At 36.3% G+C, this 17,815-nt stretch overlaps 1 protein-coding gene across 8 annotated transcripts in view; it reads left to right on the forward strand.

The window, feature by feature from the left end:
* Positions 1–16,450, forward strand: part of YAP1 (Yes1 associated transcriptional regulator) — an 88,602-nt gene extending 72,152 nt beyond the window's left edge. For all 8 annotated transcript variants that reach the window (XM_068670118.1, XM_068670128.1, XM_068670135.1 and 5 more), the window contains 3 exons: positions 6,461–6,591; positions 11,639–11,751; positions 12,358–16,450. In XM_068670118.1, the coding sequence (XP_068526219.1) occupies positions 6,461–6,591; positions 11,639–11,751; positions 12,358–12,596 (483 nt within the window). In that variant the 3' untranslated portion in view covers positions 12,597–16,450. The remainder of the gene's footprint in view (positions 1–6,460; positions 6,592–11,638; positions 11,752–12,357) is intronic.
* The last annotated feature ends 1,365 nt before the right edge of the window (positions 16,451–17,815 follow it).

Below are 17,815 nucleotides of genomic sequence, written 5' to 3' on the forward strand. Positions count from 1 at the left end.
TTCTGCGTTATGATAATAAATTTGCATTTAAGGGAAGAATAATAGCTTTTGTTGCTGAATTTCTCATACCACCATTCTTGCAGCTTGTCTTTCATAAAATATCTCTTTTATATGAATACCAAGAAATGTTTCTAAACTCAACAAGATCTCTGAGCTTTTCTTAATCATAGCATCAAATAGGTTAGAAGGGACTTGAAGTCATCTAGTCTAACACCTTACATCTTGCCCAACCTTCTCTTCCTTCTTGAGGTTTTTATTCACCTAACTTGGATACAGAGTTGATACCTATCTTTGGTCAGGTTTTCTGGTTCTGAATGTTTTCTGTGCTAGTTTTTCTCTGCCGTGATACAGTAGTATCCTGTAGTAATACTCAATGTTAGGTATGAAGACCTTGGTACTTAAGTGCCTCCTGGAAAGGTGAAACAATTTCTCAGCTTCATCTTCTGTTGTAAGTCCTGTGAAATACTCTTGTTTGAATGAGGACATATAATTCTGAAAATGTCCAAGGCAAAGGTATTTGAAGCAAAAGTTGACATCCATATTTACTGTGCATAAAAAAGTACTCTTGGCTATTGCTACTTCCAAGGAATTTGAAAACAGCAAGCATCTGTTCACTTAATTATTCTCATCGTGAATTATCTGTGAACATCCTAAGGATGCATACCTGTCTTAGTTACAAGATTGAGTGACTTGACTTCTCCCTGCCTCCAGAAGTTTCCTACATTTAGCATCCAGTTGTCAACATCTCACCTAATGTTAGCCAACTTGTGCATAAATCATAAAATTGGCTAGATAACTGGGTAACAGATTCCTTGTCTTCCAGTGTACAATGGAAAGAGAGAGAGGCAAATAATTTTAAGGAACTGATGGTGTTATTCTTGGATGATATGCAGACTACTTACTTGCGATAAGACTGGAAGATTTCTTATTTGTCTGCCACTGATATTGAGGTATTTGCTAGTCAGATGAGCTTAATACTGCTTATGTGCTAGGCTCCTCCGGGTATGCTTGCTTATTTTGTATCTGCTGCGTGTTCTCAGCACTGAATGAAGAGCCCTGTCTTGGAACCACATGCTGTCCCATGTCCTGCCCAGTCTGCTCAGTTCTTCTTTCTGAGTTACCTTTCTGTTATCTCTGCTGCTTTCTTGGTAGTTCTGCATACCTGGAATGTGCTCTGTGTTCATCATTTCATTTTTTTTGATCCTTTTTATTTTATGAAGTACCTCTCTCACACTGTTGTTCTGTTGCCTCAGGCTTATTTCCTACCAACTTATGAGGGACATTCTGGAAACTCCTCTGTTCTTTGAAGAATCTGCAAAGACACTTGGCCATTCTCCCACTGTTTTCTGAATCGCTTGTTCTTGTTTGATATTTGCTCCTACATGCATAAAATATGAGCACTTACGGTGCTAAATCAATGCTGGTTTTGAAAGCTATTCCAGTATCCTTTAATTTTGTCTCCATTTTAGCTGGTGGTCAGTTTGTACGTATACCAATATAAAGCTGTGTTATTGTCAGATTTGTGATGTTTTCTAGAAAGCATGGAAGACAGCATTAAAAACAAGTCCACTTTTGCAGGCAGTTTCTATGGTGCTAGTGAAACTGGAAGTATTGTTGAGCACTTATTTTTTTCCCATGTAATGTGTCATTAGGAAAAAAAAAAAGAAAGCATAAATTTGTATATGAGGGTTAAGTATTATGGTATTGTATTAAGCTGCTGACTTGCAGCTCTTTTTTAGGGAGTGAACTAGAGTGCAGTTATTGTTGGGTCTTGAAAAATGTGGAGTTTAAAGCAAGATTCAGATGCGTTGTATTGTTGATACATTTCAGTTTTGTGGCTTTAAATTTTATGTGCTTATTTTAACTTAAGGTACGTTTTTATGCTCAACATTTTCACTAAGATTTAAAATGTTTCTTTTGTTTCCTAGTGAATCCCAGTGTTGTCCATTGACATTCTCTCTCTTCTCAGCCATCCATGTATTATCTGAAGCTGACCTAGACTGACAAAATAAAAATGATTTATCAAGGTTTCATCAAGGGTATTAAGCTCTCAACAAAGAGAGATTTACAGGGAGTGTTTTCAAAGGACTTTTTGCATTTTAAAAAGGCCAGAGGTACTGCTAAAGCAGAAGACTCGTGTTGACCTGAGTATGGGATGGCTGGCAGTACATAACAGCTTTTGCTAGAAGGAAGCAGAAATTGTTAGAGGGAGGCTATCCAACTCTGCTTGGTTTTCATGATTGCTGACACGTACCTGGTTAACTGATGCTTTGGGGACACGCCATCTGGGCAGGTGCAGTGCTTGGAGGCATGGTAGGTAGCAAGAGGAATAGGAAGCGGTGGCACAGCAAAGGACTGCGAAACCAGACAAGAAACCAGACTCTACTAACCAATGTCTATTCCAGTTTATGCTGCCCTATCCACATTTGCAAAGGTGTTGTTTAAAAGCTTTTGTTAACAAAGTATTTATGCAAAAGACATTACGTAGAATTGTGCCAAGTGTACACTACACAATTAACAATCACTCTATCAGCATCACCTCTTAAATTAATTTTGCTGGTTTTTGTGATTGCAACACTAAATGATTTATGCTTTTCCCTTATTCTTCACTAATTGCGTAACTCCTCATTGCCAAATTCATTTGTCTTCATCCGTTCATGCATTTTCCCTGTTTCTTTTCTGCATATACTTTAACTTTGTGGCTCTTAAATGAGACCTAGAATATTTGAAGTGATGAAATAATTGGTGCTGATAGTCTACCCAAAGTGCAGCCTTTCCCCTAACGCCTCTCTTCGATCCTATTGAAGCCTGTGGAGGATTTGATAGTTGAGCAGTGTTTGGAGATAGAAATGATACAACTGGCCCTCAAGTCAGTTTACCAAAATAAATATCCATTGAAGTTGACCAGTTTGTTATATGTTTAATATTGTAAGAATATGATACATGAGTTGCACAAGGGAGTCTTTACCTTTTCTCAGAACTTTTGTAAAGATTAAAGTGCTCTGAAAAGAGTAGTTTCATAAACTTAATTTGAACATGGTGTATGTGACCTGGAACTTGATATAAAACTGTATGCAGCTGTGAAAAGTACTGGATAAAGTCAGCCTGATGAATTTACACAATACTTACCATATTTTTAAAATTACTTTGCTTAAGGAGATAGCAGATCATTTTGGTCTTGTATGTAATGTCCAAACTTCAGATTCTGTATTAACAATAGGAATGCTAAGCTTTTATTTTCCCAGAGGTACTTAAAAAAAAAAAAAAAAAAAAAGTTCAAGATACTTACAAAAATAGGATGAGATCAAGTTATAGAAATTTAAGCCAGGATTCTGTCATGGTTTTATTTTTGCCTCCAGACTTTAAATACTTCTAATAAAGGATATATTTTTAAAGCATGAATTAAAAGCCTGGAGTTCACATTGCTCTGTTTGTAGCTGGGACAGGCTTATACACTCCCATACATGTTTTTTAATTATAGGAAGCACATAGCTTCTTTATTGAAAGTCACTTTTATAAGGAAGAAATAAAAAGACTACTCTTCGAGCTACCCAAGTTTAGCTTCCATTACGTGCACCTTTTAGGAAAAATACACTTAATGTGGTCTTGAAGATTTATAGAAAACTTTGCTCCTCTTATGGAATTATTAAAAGTCATTCTGCATTTGTTTCTGAATAGCGTGGCTTTTCTGTAATTCCTTTCCCTTCCAGACTCCCAGATTGACATAAATTTATTACTTGAATGAGTAATGGAATAACATTCTCTCTAGTGGGGAGAGCTGTAGTTCTGCCTCCTGAATAATTAGCATTAATGCAAACAGCTGTAGTTTTGCACTTCAGCAATGCTGTTGTTGAAACAAGAACAAAAATTAGTAGTAATATTATTAATTTCCTAGGTTGTACACACTTAAGAATAGGCAAAATGCAGTTCTCTCTTCTGGTTTAATCTCTTTTCAGCGGATCTTTAGTGAAATGCAACTTTTCATTTGTAGCTAGCCAGTATATGAATAGCATTTATTTTTGCTACAATATTTAAGGTCATGTATTGCAAAATTTCAGTCAATCTTTACTACGCATTAAGGATTTAGAAAATACAAAGGTAACTTTCTCATTTCCAAATTGCTTATTCTGTTGTAGTGACTTTTTTTTCTTAAAGTACGGAGATTTTTTTTTTCTTTACGGGTGTTAGTAACTCTTAGAAAAGGGATCTGTGTAGATATTTTTTAAAAGCTATTGCATCATTAGGCAGTGGTGATTGCGTGGTAGGCTTAGTCTTTCCAATGAGATAAATTGTCACTACAGTGCTTTCCATACAGAAATGATTATGTGTTGGTTTTGCTTTGTCGCTGCTCTCTGATGAAGCTTCTTCCGAAGGCTGCTGGCACTTGGCTCCTCTTCTTTGTCCTTGGCAGGGACTGCAGCCCAAGGATGTACAAATGCAACATATGGATCAAATTGAGAGGGAAGGGGAAAAGGCCAAAGAGTAGTTCTTGCCGCAGCCCGGTAGTTGGAGAGGCATAAGAGCAGAGGTGTCACAGATTGACAGCTCTGCTGTCAGAGAATGAATGTGTATCATACCTGTACTACAGGTATGAACCCATGGCTGAAAACGTTCTAAAAGCAGTGGTGCAAATCCGAGTGATTTCCACCCCTGCCCTGATTGTTGGACAAAATAGCAAAATGGATTTAGTTAATAGTTGCATCATATGAAGGTAGTCTCACAGAGAAGGGAAGGTTCAAATGACATGAATTCTAGTCTCCAGAAGGGTAGAAATGTGAGCAAGTAGTTTTTGCAGTTCTTGAGTTGTCTCTGGGTTTGATGTGCTAAGACCTTCCTCAGATCACCGTTTGTGAAGTGTTCCAAGAAAGATTTTTTTTTTTCATACCAACTTTTTTGTATCAAATCCAATGTAGCTGATAGAAGCTGGTAAACTTAGCTGTAAACCAACACCTCATTATATAGCCTTTGCACTTGGTTTTATTACATAAGAAAGTGAAAATCATATTGATAAACCTATAGAAATGGGTTAAAGATGCATACCATACTGTGATCTGAAAACAAGGACAAGGAATGTTAGTATTTATTAGGGCGGTAGCCAGTTAAGTGTTGGTGAACACTGGACTATATTTACTTGGGGAGACAATCAGGTGCATCAGATTCAGAAAAAAAGACACTTGGTATGTTTGATACATTTCTGCAAAGGTCTAATCAACTGGAGTGAGAAATCCTAGTACAAGGTACGGAACTTGCTATTAAAGGAACATGTAGAATAATAAATTCACAGGAATTGTAGTGAATCACATACAAGATTAGGAAAAAAATGTACTGTGGGGAAGCGTATTTAGCACAATCTGCTGGAAAATATAGTAACCTTACATGTTATTTTTAAAGAAATCACTTAGAAGAATTGGAGAAAGAGTATTGTAATCTCTCTATATATAGTGTTCATATATTATTGTGTGTGTGTATATAGTGCATATAACTGGATGAAGAACTCTCATTTTACAAATGAGGAATACTGATTATTGTTAAGACTGACAAGACAACTTTTGCTTGAGATTAGCTTCCCAGGCACAGATTGGATAATCAGGTACTACTAATGATGGTAACAAGATAGTCAAAAGATAATGGGTAACATGTGGATTATCTGTTTAAAAAGGGAGTGGGGGCAGTAGAAATGACAGAAAATGTTCCTTTTCTCCACTTACCTTTAATTTTGCATATATATATATATTTTTTTTTTTTTAATGTTAAAACTTAATTTCAGTAAATAATAATGATAAGCGTTATGGATGGATTGTGTGGTTCTGCATTTGGTGCGTAGTAAGATGAGTAAAAATACATAATCTGAAGTTTGTGACTTCAAAAGTGCTGCCTTCTTTAGTTTTAATAAGGAATTATTAGGAATTCGAAGAGCTTTAAGATTTACTTTTGGGATAAATCATTGAATTTATCAATCACAAATTTCAAAATGTATCAAATGAGTGAATCGGAATATGTAGGGAAAGGCTTTAAACCTTGCTGAGTGAAATAGGCGTGGTAAAAAGGAAATCAAGGATTAAATAGGAAATTACAGGAAATAGGGAAAAAGAGCTAGTCACAGTGATGTTTCAGAGGTCAGATACTGTTAACTATTCTTTTTGATCTTAAGAATAAACTTAGTAAAAGGATACTGAAATGCAATGAAAAAAATTACCTATACGTGCTGATATTTATATACATAAATATATTTAGAGTGAAGTCCCTGTAATACTGGACATGACTGGTTGAACTTCAGTTACCAATGAAGCCAATAAAAATTCTTGCTTTGTCTTCAGAAGCTTACTTTCATTTAAATCTTGTAACTGAAAACACTGAAAGCATCAGTTATCCTAGAATGTCATATGTTTATGTATCTGGAACATATTTGAATGTCTAACATGATCTTTTCTTTTCTCCTCGTTTTTCACTCCCGTTTTAGGAATTGGCTCTCCGTAGCCAGCTTCCAACAATGGAACAAGATGGTGGATCTCAAAATCCCGTATCATCTCCTGGAATGTCTCAGGAACTGAGAACAATGACTACAAATAGTTCTGATCCCTTTCTTAACAGGTTTGTAGGAGTAGCTACTGGAGGAAAAAAAAATTGATTTAAAATTCTGTTCAGTACATGTAATAGTTTATTTTGAACATCTGTCTGTGCCAAAAGCCACAGCTGTAAATGAATCTTTCCTTAAATGGCAAGTCTAGTAAAAGTTGAGGATTAAAAGCTGTCTCCTGTGGGAGGAAGTAGTCTGTTCAGACTTGTAGGAAGGTTTTTTATTCAAAGTCATAACATGTTGCCTCTGCATAATCTGTTGACTAACAGTCATTTCAAATTACTGACTCAGAAGAATTTGTGAATAGCTTGCTATGAGATCAGATGAACTATGAGGCACATTTAGGACTACACCTTGAGGTTCATTTTAAGGTTTCTCTGTTCACCTCTCCCCATTGGTTCAGTTATTAATTTAGCAGTATTTTTACTCTGTTAAATGTTAGCTGTGCAAACAGTGGAATGTTTCATTTTAAACACAGTATTAGTTGGAAGTGTGGGCCTTTCAATTTAAGAATTAGAATTTTGCAATATAGACTTGTGTTTTTATGTAACTTTTTCCTTAATCCGTCTGAGTTGAGGAACGTTTGTTTTCTTAGAAATACTGTTCTAATTACATCTTGCAAATACTTCATGCTAACAAGCACAATTTTGGAAAACCTGCTGCAGCTTGTGATAAGTTGCATCTATATTTTTGTTTAGCATGCTGAAAAGGAAAGATGGAAATGACAAAAGAATCTGATCTCTGAACCACATACATTTTTTTAATTAATGGAGTAAAAAATGTACCTATTTTCACCAGTATTAAGTGGTTGAACTTAAGTTGTGGTCATTAATTTTGTAGTGCTCCATTGAACTATATTTTTTCAGTGGTCTAAACTGGTACCAACTCGGCGTCTGTTACCATTAGACAAAAAGATTACGTGTTCTATCAGAGTTCATCAGTACTTCTCTGCGTTACATTGAAATGTTAGCCTAACTTCAGGGTAATTACTGTAAGTTCTTATGGAGTATAACAGGCTTGTCCTTCTCTTTAATGGTGTATTATTATATGTACGGGGGAAAAAAACCCACATGTTAATCTTAATTCTTTTGATGTAAGTCTTAACTTCCATGTTTTTGCCACCAATATAGTTTCAGCTCTGCTTGCAAGATAGGAGGTCCACATCATGTTAGGACCGGCATAATTCTGGAGTTGAGCAAGACTAAATAGCTGCTATAATTTCAGATACTGAAAACGTAAAAACTTTGTAAACCTTTGCTACAATTATAAATTTCCTCCTCCATTCTTTTAAATTATGGAACGTTACTGATCTCTCACATCTTCATCCCTCAAAAAGTATCTTCATTGTATCTAACTTTTTGTGTTACTGATATTCTGAGATCTTAGTTTATGTCAGTTAAATCTACTTTTTATAGGAGTCTTGTCCATCTCTTCTAATTAGAATGAGGATTTGAGAAGTTCAGCAGATGGATGGCATCCTTTTACAGCATCTTGCCAATAGAATACGTTCATACAGTTTAGGTGATGTAAATAAAATCTGTTGCTCATAGTACTTTCACAGAATCACAGAATTGTGTAGGTTGGAAGAGACCTCCAAGATCATCTAGTCCAACCTCTGACATAACAATAACCAGTCCTCTACTAAACCATATCACTAAGATGTACTTTCTTCCACTACATGTAGTATTGTGTGTGTAAGTGTTGCGCATGCTACTGTTGGGGAGGAAAAGCAGTTAACTTCTCAAGGTACACTGTTCATTATGTGTTGGAGAAAAGCAAATCAAAAAATTAGGCCTTGCATATGGAGAAGAAAACAGTGGTGCTTTGTTATTCGAATCCCTAAGTAAGTGTGATTTCCAAATTTTGGGTCAGTGTTTCAGGAAGACCTACCTCCTACACAAATAAATCTGCTTAGAAAACTTCATTTTTTTGTTAGGGAGAGGGCTTGTTTTCCATGGAATTCAACATGGAATCCGGCGTGATCTTTAGCTGTGCTAGCCCTGTGCCAACGAATAAAAAGGACAAGAAATCTTAAAACTGACTACCTACTGATCTATCTGAAGTTGCATTTTGAGCAATACAGTTGTGGGCAATAATTTCCCATACTATGACTATGAAATGAAGAAATTCTTGTAAATGGAAGATGGCCTCAGTGTGTTGTAGTAAAAACTAGCTTGAATTTTCTTGAAGGCTGTTGCCATCATACGTCAAACCCAATAATGCTTTAAAATTTATTTCTTAAAAAATGTAGTACCTTCACATCTTAAACTTGTTTTCTGCATCTTTAGTTTTTGAAATGGCCACTGTACTCTTCTCTATGTCAAATATTCCAGCAATGGACTAACTTGTCTGTTGTGCTTTTGTACATATGAAATGTAAAATGATGGATCTTTGCCTTGAATTAGAAAGGGCAAAAAAGCTAGAAAGGACAAATTCAAATTATAAGTAGTTTTTTGCCAGGTTGATAATTAGCAAAGGGTATTTATTGTAAAGTGGGAATGTTACCATTTGCCCAGTTTTAAATATGTTTAGCTATTCCCTTTTTTTGTAGCCCGCACCAAATACTGAAAAATCTGTACCTGACTTGAGCTCAGATTTTTTTTCATTTGCGTTTTGTTTTGAGCATTGTTCCCTTCTAGATAATTTTATACACATCATTGCATTTAATTCTGGCATATTAAGGGAAAGAGACTTCTTAAAGGACACTTGTGGATATGAGTGGATGTCACTTGTGGATCTGAGAACCAGATGCTGCAGTCTGGTGGCCCAGTAGTTTTGTCCTAATTGTCTCCGTTATGTCCCTTATGTTAAAGTTCAGACTTCCAGGAATACTTCCAGGAATGCTTCTTTTTCTTTACAGTGTATATAAAGTTCCTGGTGAAGCAGTCCTCCTAACTTTACATTCCAAAGTTCAGGTAGTTGAATATTTTCCACCCCTTACATATCCAGACCAAAACATCTCAATGCTACAGTGAAGCAATTTGAAAAAATGTACAGTGGTGTTCTCATTTATGTAGTCAGTCTTCTGCCTGCTGTCTTCGCGACTTACTATCTTTATGCTACGCTTTATTTTTAAATGAAATATTTAACAATGCAGACTTTATTAAACAACTTCACCTTTTGATTTGCCACTCTGGTTATGTTTTTGGCTGTTAGATTTATATTGGCAGTGATGGTAATTCTCCATTTAATTCCTAAATCGGGCTTTCTTCTTTTGTATACAGACATTTTGACAAGTATTTATTGAAGAAGCATCCGCTCTATTTTGGGTAATGCAGTTTAGTTGCATGCAGTAATTTTGGGTAGTGTGATGACTGGATGAAGAAGTCCTTGCTGAAGCGAGGAAATGTGTATTAGGGTGATCTGGAGACAGGAGGGCTGGACATTCCAAGTGGGACCGCAGCAGCCAAAAAGCCTTCTCACCCAGAATGATTTAGTTCAGCATAGTCTCAGTTCTGTGCCTAGTATTTTGTCTCGCAAAGTAAACCGGCATTTTTTTTCAAAGAAGTTTTAAATGGCTTTCTTTTTAAGGTTGTAATCAAATGTGTGGTGATACTATTTTTAAATCAATCGGGGGGGAGGGAAGAAGTGCTTTAAAGGTATAGAAAAGCTAGTTTTCTTTCTTGTGTGGCAAGGATGTCCTCATGAAATCTAAAATATATATAATATATATATAATGTATGTAATATATGTTATATAAACACAGTTGATGGCAGTTGACTTGCATCTGATGTTGAACAGCTGTTCAACTATTTTCAGTCTGGTTCTGCATGCTTGACAAGGCATACACTATGGATTTCACGAGTACGTTACAAGCAGGATCAGTATGTCTTCAAATGCTAATTGAGCTGATGTACAGCTTAATTTTGTTTTGATTTGCACTTAGTATTCAAGGTGGAAAACCTGTAAAGGTCCTCAGTGAATGTAACCACAACCAGAAGAAATACAGATTTGAAAATGTTTTGTGAAGCTTGGATATTAGTAGACATAGGGAGAGAAGTAGTGGTGTGTTCCTACAGCTGCTTCTGCTCATTTTGTCCGGTGTGACTGTTTGCATCCGTTAGCTATCATAGCAAATGTTTTCAGATTTATGCTGATCTGTATCATTTGTATAACAAGTAGCAATCCCCCCCCCTCCCTTTTTTGAAAATTGTTCCAGCCAGGATAATGATATGTACCGCTGTATATAGCTTTTCTTACTGTTCTACTTTCAAATAAATAATTGATCAAATTTATAAGAAAGTCAACTGAAAACTGGATGCATCCCCCTCAAGCTGGTCAAGTTGATCATTTGACTGGCCTACTCTTCACCCCCATCCCAAATTTCCCACTGCAGTAGTCTTGGTCTTGCTTGCTCTGCTGGCAGTAAGATGGCAGTAAGAAAACTAATGTATGTAAGGCCCCATGCCACCTGTTTTGCTAACTGTTCTGTCAACAAGATCATTCTAAAGAGGGTTTGTTTACAGGATGGCTTCTGTACCAGTGCTTGATTTATATTAGGGCACTCTCTTGCTATGACATGTGTGACTGCACCAGTAGTAATGCAGCAGTGGGAAGCAATGGATGCATTGCTAAAGGAGTTCCAACTTCAGCTCCTATTCAGTGACCTAGAAATGCCCTTCAGTGGCTGATGAAACAAGGGGACGTTAGTAGTTAATTTTTTTTTTTAAAAACCTTAACAGAAATGTGAAATGCTATACCGTTATTAAGTTTCATAATCGTTAAGGACTGTGATATACTTCTGGTGGTTTTTAGCTGTGGGTGGGTGTGAAAAGTTTAAAACAATGCAGAACGTTGGGCATTTTTTTAAAAGCCACTTAACTATGATCTTATTGAGTTAAATTGAACCTAAATAATCTGGTTTTAATTGGAAAAGGTCTGCATAAAATAAAAACCAGGTGTCTCTTACAGACAGACTTCAGCTTTTAATTAGAATAGAGCATTTCTTGTGACAGCAATGTTATCAAAGCCCTTGAATTGGTTCTAACACAAACATCTAACTATTTTAATTGCTTAAGTACTCTACCCTCATTTTTTTTTTCTGCCTTTCTTCTATTACAGTGGAACATATCACTCCAGAGATGAAAGCACAGATAGCGGACTTAGCATGAGCAGTTACAGTGTACCCAGAACCCCCGATGACTTCCTGAACAGTGTTGATGAGATGGATACAGGTTTGTTTTTCTAAACAGTCTTAACGCATGCTTCCCAAATATGCTTGTGTCAAATGCTCAGCCCCATTGCAATGGAAACAAGCAACTCTGAGAAACTCTGAGAAATTTTTTGCATAGTTGTTCTTCCTGCTTCTGTTTCTATAACAGAAATGTTGTAGTTAAATTTGTGAAAGGCATACTTGTAATAAATTCTGTTGGGAGGGAGTGGGGCAGACCTCATAAATAGTATCACTACTGTAGTTACATGGAATTTGAGTTTGCTTTTTTTTAAAAAAACTCATTATAACACCTCCTCAGCAGTATTGCTAATATTTCTCCAAACAGGATTTGACTGAGCATTGCCTTTTAAGCATAAAAATAAAAATACGCTAAATGACATCAAAGATATGTAGAGATTCAGATGAGTAAGTTAAAGTTGAACAAAGGCAAGTTCTTTGCACGTCTGCATGCAGTTAAGTCATCTCGGGTTTTCGTGATGGATTTCTGTGAATCACACTGCTTGTATGATGCAGGAGATCCAGGATTAACCTTTAGCCAGTTGTGATAAGTTGTAAGTTTGGTACCTCCAGTATATTTAACGTCCCTCTTGCTTTGTGTTTTAACTAGGTGACAGTATCAGCCAAAGTAACATCCCATCCCATCAGAACCGTTTCCCAGACTACCTTGAAGCCATTCCAGGGACAAATGTGGACCTTGGGACACTGGAAGGAGATGGAATGAATATAGAAGGAGAAGAACTGATGCCAAGTCTGCAAGAGGCTTTGAGCTCTGACATCCTTAATGACATGGAATCTGTCTTGGCAGCCACCAAGCTAGATAAAGAGAGTTTTCTTACTTGGTTATAGGGGCCTCAGGGAGACTGAATTCTAAATCTGTGAAGGATCTAAGGAGAATAGGACACCTGTATCTGAAGTTCAGAACAAGCCAGTGTGGCACACTTTGGCTTGTGTTCAGAAAAAGTAAATGAACAAATATTCAACAAGATTCTTTCATTTTGCTCTTCCTTGTCCATCGCTGCTGTTATATATTGCTGACTTTTTTCCACAGTTGACTCTGAAGAACAGACATCTTCTTGATCTTTTTCTATTGCTGTTGCAACTACTGTTGGGGTGGGGGGGAGATGATGAGCCTATTTGGATGACGAATGCCATTCCTTTTGTCCTAGTGTGTGCTTGCATATCATTTTATCTAAGTACTCAGATTTGAGAGTTAATTTCTGCATGACACTGCTTGTAGTTTGCTCAGCTAGTTGTCTCCTGCTGCCTGTGGCAAGTGGTAAAACATGACATACTGGGGTGACAAGCCAAAAATGATGTATCTGGTCAAAAGAAGTCAATACTGATTTGGAGATACAACTTAAAGGAGGGCTGAAGACTTTGGCATTAAGAGTTTCTACCAATAGCTCTTTCATTAGCCACAAAGTGCTCTTGTTCATATTTTATGTTATAGTAAATCATGAGTCATTTTACATAGAAACATATATGAATTTTGATTGTTGCCACTTATTCTAGCCTAACTCTTGTTTGTCAAAAATAGTTTGATTATTTTTGTTAGTTGGTTTAACTGTAGCTGTAGGATGGGAAGTAATTCTAGGTGTTTTTTTAAATAGTGAAATCTTAAGGTTTTTTTCTGATTTCACATAGTCTTATTTAAATCTGAATTGTCTGCTTTTTTTATACCTAAAACATGCCTATTGTAGCCTGATAAGCTAGTGAGTACATAAAACAGTATGTTTCCCTGTAACTTTTTTATTTTTTAAAGGCTAGCTTTGAATGTAATCATTAGAATTCATGACCAGTGGCTTATTTTTCATGTTTCTTTGCAAGATTTTAAATTAGAATCTAAGTGTGGTATATATAATTTTCAAACGTATTTTAAAGTAGCAGAAACCATTTTAAAATGACAGATGCATCTTATCTCTCTTCTGGTTTTCAGTTTTGATATCTAAGTGAGCTTAGAATCCTTAACGAGGGGGGGGGAACCTTTATTAAAAGTTTCTCTTAAGTTAGCATGGAAAAATAGTCTGAACTTCATATCACTCTTAAGTTGCAATGAAAAGGCTAGAACACCAAAAAAATAAATAATAATAATCCTCAATTAAAAACTCTGAAGTGTAATAGTTGTCAAATTCCGTTTGGTGAAAAATAAGCCCTGGACACTACGTAGAAGACTGTAAAGATACGTGTTAGATGGTGACATGAGCAAGTAATGAAGTGTATATTAGTAGTAGAGCTTAGCATGGGGTAGAGGTGAATATGAGTTATCTTTATTTTTACAGGAAAAGATGTATCACTAAGTTGTCTGCAGGAGTTGACAGTTTCCAAAGAGTATTTTTAAATGAACAAAATGAGCATGAATCAAACTTTCAGTATAAGCTATGATGTTTTGCGGGGGGTGGTTTTCTTCTGACAAAAAGTAGTGTCACCAGTTAGCACCTCTATAACTAAGGGCCTGTCACCATTCTCAACGTGAGCCTTTATTTTCAAGGGTGTGTAACACAACTTTAAGGATACTGTAAGCATGAAGCTTGGTTTAAAAAAAAAAAATCTCATCTAGCAGGGACTTCTCCCAGGGGGAGATTTTTGGTGTGTTTTGTTGTTGTGTTTTTTGTTTCAGTTTTGTTTGGTTTTGGTTTCTTTTTTTTTTTTTTTGTTTGTTTGTTTTTTTTACAAATTTTTCATGTTAGGAATGGATCAGCAAAAAAAAAATCATTGCCATTACTTGGATTTTTATGCTTCAGAAATAGTTCCAATAGGATAAATTTAAAGAAGGAAAACTCTGAAAAAGTCTCATTTTAAAAACTGAAGCAGCAGAGGCAGAGATGTGAATTTTGCCACTATAAATGTACTTCTAGTACCTTACATAAGGATATTAGTATTTGAAATACGCAAAATTGTGGCTTGCTATGAAATACAGGCAGGTTTTAAAATAGCAATGTTCAAAACACTTCCACAATGACGAGTATATTCTGCTACGTTCAGCAATTAATAGGCCACTTATATATTGTGCAATGACACGGTAGCTCCTGAAGCAGTATATTGTGTCCAAGATAGGGATTTTAGCAGCATTTTTACAATTTCATTACGAATTCTCTCTTCTTCCCTTCAGGAAAAAATGACACTAAGCTGTTGTAACTTGAATGGTATCACTTAAAACCACAACAGCAAGGAAATTCAGCATTGTTTCCATTTCAGTTGTCTTCCACAGTTGTATCCAGGTATAATAGCACATACAATGCACTGAGTGCAGACTCCTGACATGCTGTACCTTGGTACAACAGGGTTGTATACAGAACAGGTTTTCTTTCCTTGCTTTTGTGTGTTTGTTGCAGCTTTAATATTTGAATGTTTTCTTCTCATTGTAAAAACACTAAATGGCTTATACTGTATTTGGGTAGCACTGCTTAGGGTAGATACTGACAAACTGGGAATCCTTGAACTGCTCTAACATTAATTCTGTTTTGTGATACTTATTTTAATTGATTTTAATACATTTCCGTTCTCTCATTTATTAGGAAACATACCGTAGACATGCTGTACTGTTGGCAATCAACACTAATTTGGATTTTTTTTTTTTATTCTGCAAATGCATTGTTTGATGAAGTGGTTAAAATTGTTCGAAATGCAAAAGTTTTTTGGGTAGTATTTTATACTGATGTATATATTGAAACAAATCATTGTAATAATTGTAATAGCTTTTAGTTTTAAATACACTACATGCAGACAGATGGGGCTGTACAGTACTGGGCTGTTCAACACCTGGGCAGGGCTCCTGCTTGGGAACAGGTTGCAGTGTCAGTAAAACACATGGATCAAATATTGTACCATTCAGTGTTGGCGCTCACCAATGCAAAAGGCGAAGAGACGATTTCAACATAATTAACACTACGTAGCTCTCACACATCTGGTAAATCAGTACTAAAGTGACCTTTTCACTTACAAGCATGTTTTTTATACAAATTAACAAGTGTGCCTGTGTAAAATAATTTGTTTTCTGTATCTTGGAAAAAATACTTTACACATTTAGAATGTTGTATGTTAGAGAACTCTTAAATGCACCCTTGTCAAAAATTACATATATTAGTTACCCATGTTACTTTTTAGATATGAGCATGACTGTAAGTTAGGTACTTAAGTACGTTCTGTTACATTATTTTCTTTATGTAATACTTTTTTCAGTTGTTTTATTTGGTATAAATATATACTTTGTGCTTAAACATCTTGATTCGTTTTTAACATTCAGTAGAATGTAAAGACATCAGTTTCCTTCAGTGAGATGGATGCAGTGAACTGTTGAATTCCTATTTTAGTTTGTCTTTTTTTGTCCTCCTCGTCACAGTTTTTGTAATCGTAAACTCCAGTCCTGCAAACATTGTGTACAAGCTTACCTAAGGGACAGAGGAGTCCCACTGAACTCTTAGCGTTGAAGTACACATCTCCATGTGCTTGCAGTAATGAAGAGAGAGAGACTGTATTGAGCCTTGTACCGTTCATGTAAAACAACACTGCGATTGCATATGGCAGTATAGTGAGACCTGGTAACAAAATCCCTTATCTTCTGTAAGGAAGTGTCCTCTTTTTGCAGATATGTTTGCAATGTTCTGGATTTTCCACATGGCAGACACTTTGTTGGTTAACTCAAGGCGTACACAATAACTTGTGGCAGACCATCAATAAAGACACACTATTCTCATTCCCAAGTTTTGACTTATGAAATGTGAAATGTGTAATGGCATAATTTGAAAGGGCACAAGTTAAAATTTTGATGGGGTTCGCTAATTTTGACCTATAAAACAAATTTGGAAAAGTTTTTTTTTTTTTCTGCAATGCAGTTCTTGATGGCTGAAGTCACAGCTTTGTTTCTTAGTAGTTCGAGTTACTAGTATTGAACACCAAAATGCCTCAGCCCTGCAAAATTCAACACAGTTGCGTGTTTTTGTAGTTAAAGGTGTAGGACTTAATGATTCTGTATTAGTGTCTTTTACTCATGAGCTCATAGCTGTGTTTGCTCATTCAGATCCTTTAAATTACAACCTAACCTATCGTACCTCACACCTGGGAGTAGGAATCCTGTGCCAGGGCATGCCAAGGCACCAGTTTTATTTGCTGATAGTGCTGTCACTATCTCCCATTTGTAAGGTGGTGACATACTGCAGCAGTTGGAGTACGAGTGACCTTCTGAGGCAGCCCCAAACAGACAGGCTGCACTACAGCAAAGCAGGATATCTGGTCCAGGTGTTCCAGGCTCGCTTGGGAATTCTTGTTGAAATACTTTCAACGCAGTTAAAAAAGTAGTGGTTTTACTGAGCCAGAAATAGCATGCCTCCGAGGAAGCTTTGAGCCTTCCTTATGCTAATGTGCAAGTTAGCAGGAGGAGAGGAGGGGAGGAAGGCATTTTTCACCCAGGATCATTAAGAAAATAATTGTTTGAAATCAAGCTACAATCTGATAAACTCGTGTGTGGGAGGTTCTTTCTGGGATAAAAGTGGGCACATCAGTTTTATTTAGTGTGTCAGTATCCTGTGTTTTCCTGTAGGAAAGTGAAGGTGTGCTGCTTGTGCCGTGTCACCACCACTTCTTACTGCCAGCAATTGTCTTCCTATTTTGATGATGCCTAAACTCAGGATGCAGATGACAAGTGTAATGAGAAATCTTGGCTGATGTGAAATGGTAAAGCTTATGCCAGCTGAAAAATCAAATTGTCTTCAGAGTGCAGAGTAGAGCTTTATTTACCAACATACCATGACCAGTACTTAATACCTCTAGGCTAGTGTATTTTTCTCTCTAAAGAAACAAGTAAATGAGGAAGCATGATGAAAAAGAAGCATATAAATAGCTGTGCATCTGATAGAGCTGCCCAGTCAGTTTTGTGGAAAACTCATGATTTTTCCTTTCCTGAGATGCTCCTCTCTAGTGAAGATGCCATAATAGTGAATACTGCAAATGCAGGCTGACTAGTGGCCTTCCCTATATATGTGGGCAAAGTTGGTCCTCTGATCATAATTCTTTGTACATTAAATAGGCTTGAATTGGAATGAAAGCCAAGGTATTGGCTTTTCCTATCC

Source organism: Anas acuta, chromosome 1 (assembly GCF_963932015.1).
Source record: "Anas acuta chromosome 1, bAnaAcu1.1, whole genome shotgun sequence".
In the NCBI taxonomy this organism is placed as follows: Eukaryota; Metazoa; Chordata; class Aves; order Anseriformes; family Anatidae; genus Anas; species Anas acuta.